This window comes from Myotis brandtii, unplaced genomic scaffold, assembly GCF_000412655.1.
Source record: "Myotis brandtii unplaced genomic scaffold, ASM41265v1 scaffold2293, whole genome shotgun sequence".
In the NCBI taxonomy this organism is placed as follows: Eukaryota; Metazoa; Chordata; class Mammalia; order Chiroptera; family Vespertilionidae; genus Myotis; species Myotis brandtii.
In genome coordinates, this window is record NW_005358622.1 from 25,755 (window position 1) to 29,492 (window position 3,738).

Sequence of the window (3,738 nt, forward strand, 5' to 3'; positions counted from 1 at the left end):
CCCTCAAATTTACTATCCTAGCTTTCAAATACCCTTCTTACTGTTCTAGGCTTCCATAAAGCTTTATCTTTGTCCTTATCTTTCTCTTTACTCCTTTCATCTCATATGATTTCATGAATCCATATTTATATACTTCTCTCTGCTTCTTTTTTTAATGAAAATTTTAAAAATTGTTTTGAGAGAAAGAATCATCTATTTGTTGTTCCACTTACTTATGCATTCCTTGGTTAATTCTTCTATGTGCCCTGACTGTGGACTGAACCCTCAACCTTGGTGTATTAAGATAACACTCTAACCAACTGACCCACCCAGCCTGGGCTATTTCTCTCAGCTTTTATATTCCTTATTCTCACAAAACTGCAGTTTTTTCTTACACAGACTGACATTACCAGATTGTGCTTGCTGATTTTGTTCAAGGTACTAATTGGTAAGTGCTGGGTTACAATAGAGATTGAGGGGATGGAAATACTCTTGAGAACAGAATATTTCCCCCAATACCTCCTAATCACTTACCTGGAATTGGATCTCATTAACCATGAAAATAAATGAGACAAGAATCAGGCAATTGAATTTGCTCAGTTGAGTAAAATAGTAAATGTATACTAGCCTTGTTTATTGATGATGGCTAGGTTTGGGGTACGTGTGTGTGAGGTTATTCTCTAGTACAATTTTCAACTACAGTTTAAACTACTTTTTTCCTGTCAAAAAACCCATATTTAAAACATAAAAGAGCAATGTATTTTTCCATCTGAAAGATCACTTTGCTAACTTTACTTTCAACATTAATTATCATGGTTATTTTTCCATTTGGAACATCATTTTCTTTTTTTTTCCGTATTCAGATATAGCAAGTATAGCAATGGGAAATCATACGAGAGTGACAGTGTTTATCCTAGCAGGTTTGACTGATGACCCACATTGGAAAGTTGTGTTATTCATCTTCCTGCTTCTCATTTACATGCTAAGCATCACTGGCAATCTGATCATCATCACACTCACCCTGGTGGATATTCACCTCAAGACCCCCATGTATTTTTTCCTTCGGAACTTTTCCTTTTTAGAAATTTCCTATACTAGTACATGCATTCCTAAATTTTTGCTTACTGTGGCAACAGGGGACAAAACCATTTCCTATAATTGTTGTATCACTCAGGTTTTTTTTGCCTTCCTTTTTGGAGCATCTGAATTTTACTTGCTGGCTGCTATGTCCTATGACCGCTATGTTGCCATCTGTAAGCCCCTGCATTACACAGTCATCATGAACAATAAAATCTGCACACAGCTTGTCCTCAGTTGTTGGCTGGCTGGATTTTTTGTCATCTTTCCACCACTCATCTTAGGCCTGGACCTTGACTTCTGTGCCTCCAATATTATTGAGCATTTCTTCTGTGACTCTACTCCTGTTATGCAGATCTCCTGCACAGACACACAAACTCTTGAGCTGATGGGATTCATCTCTGCTTTGGTGACACTTTTGATCACATTGATAATGGTGATAATATCATATACCTATATTGCCTTGACCATTTTAAAATTCCCTTCAACTAGTCAGAGGAAAAAAGCTTTTTCGACATGTTCTTCTCACATGATTGTGATATCCCTTTCTTATGGCAGCTGTATTTTCATGTATGTTAATCCATCAGTCAAACAAAAGGTATCTTTTTCCAAGGGAATTTCTGTGCTCAATACTTCAGTTGCGCCACTTTTGAACCCTTTCATCTACACTTTACGGAACCAACAAGTGAAAAAAGGCTTCATGATTATGATCCACAGGGTTATTTTTTTCACAAATAAATGAATGTCCTATTGCACTGTCTATATAAAATAAATGAACAATGGAGCCCTTAATAATAACAGGATATCTAATAGTATCTTCCAGTTCATAGTTTCTCCTTCTTTTCCCGTTCTTTTCTAGGATGTTTACCTTCATCTCTTTGAAGCTTTTATTTCACAGAAATCGTTCTACATTAATTTTCTTTATTTTCTTCAATAGAGATATTATTTTCTGATCTCATTTTCTTTTCCTCTGGATATGTAAATGAAATTGAGCTAAATTTTTAATCTGTCTTTTTCTATCTTTCAATTCCAATTAGTCAAGACTATGAAGTATTATTTAATTTGAATTATGTTTTATTATAGCATGCAATGCAAAGTTTGTTACCGTACTTTATTTGTGATCATTGGTAACTTATTTAAAACTAATATTCATTTATATTTTCTGTAATACTACTGATTTATTGGTGCACATTATATTTAAAATAATGAAAAGGAAACTGTAACAGATTTGCAATAGTGTTGATGATCATCTTTGAAAATGTTTGTTAATTAAAAATATGATTGTTATTTTACAGTACATTTTATAAAAACTAGTTATTCATAAGAAATATTTGAAAAATAGCAAAGAAATAAAATGAAATGGGAAGGAAGAAAACCACATATCGTATATAATTGAGTAGACAATTATATAAATTTATGTAGCATTTGTAGAATGAACAGGAACTTCGTATATATTTAGGTCATGAATGTGATTTCAGGGAAAATGGTTACTTAAACAATTTATTATATTTTTTCATCATAATTTTGTTTTATATCCATTTTGATAAAGTAGATTTAATAATTCTAAAACATTATCAAACTTTTAGAAATTTTAAGAGCAAGGAAATGAGAAAAAAATATGTATGTATAATTTGAGCCAAACTAACAAAAATAAAACCTGAGTTTCTCTTACTATTCTGATTAATTTTGATTCTGTCATATGTCAATCAGGATGAGTTAAGCGAATTCATCCTGATTGACATATAACAGATAATTCATCACTGAGCTATTCTGAAATTCTTTACTTAATATGCATTTAAATGTCTGCCCTCCATAAGTTATTTACCTTAGAGGATGTTTGTGACTTTTAATAAGGATCACCAATATTTTTTAAGGTGAAATCATCTTGGCATGTTATTAGAGTCTGGAAAACGTACAGATTATTCTCCCATAAGTGTAAGTTCTAGGTAGAAATGTGGTTTATTTCTGAATATCTCAAATGTAAGTTCCTATGTTTTAGAATATATTGATCATCTTTAGTGCTCTCTATTTCCCAACATGGCATAATCACTATAATCAGATTGTCTAAAAAATCTCTAATTTTAAGTTAGTCAGTCATAATTTGAAAATTTTAGTTATGCGTGCCCTTTTTTCTTATTTAATTTACTGGAATTTTTCATTATTCATGATATTATTTACTAAACATTGAAGTCTGTTTTCCATTGTGATCAAAATACTTGAAATATTCCATTCCTAATAAATATATTTTCTTGCTTGTCTAGAAATCTGATTTTGAAAAGTATCATCCTTGCCTACATTTAGCTTTTATTGCCCTCACCACCTTTTACTTCACATTCTCTTCACAGCCATCTTTTACTGGTTTATAGGCCACCAATTCAGTAACCTTTTAAACAGTGCCTTTCAAGATTAGTCATTTTTTACTGTCATAGTAATGAATATTAGCATTGCTTAGAACAATTGATCACTGACTTTATAGTTAATAGAATTTTTTTGGATTAAATGAGATATTATTGTGTGGTTTTCTGTGATTATATGGAAGGTGTTTTTGTTTGTTTGTTTTGTTAATCCTCACCCAAGGTTATTTTTCCATTGATTTCTTAGAAAGGGTGGAAGGGGCGGGGGCAGAGAGAGAGAGAGAGAAACATCAATGTGAGAGAGACACATTGATTGGTTGCCTCCCCC

The 3,738-nt window shown here is 32.2% G+C and overlaps 1 protein-coding gene across 1 annotated transcript; it reads left to right on the plus strand.

Moving 5' to 3' along the window:
• Nucleotides 1-859: 859 nt before the first annotated feature.
• LOC102256392 (olfactory receptor 6C75-like) lies at nt 860-1,798 on the plus strand. Its single transcript, XM_005866332.1, has one exon. The coding sequence runs from the start codon at nt 860-862 to the stop codon at nt 1,796-1,798; it is 939 nt and encodes a 312-aa protein (XP_005866394.1).
• Nucleotides 1,799-3,738: the final 1,940 nt, after the last annotated feature.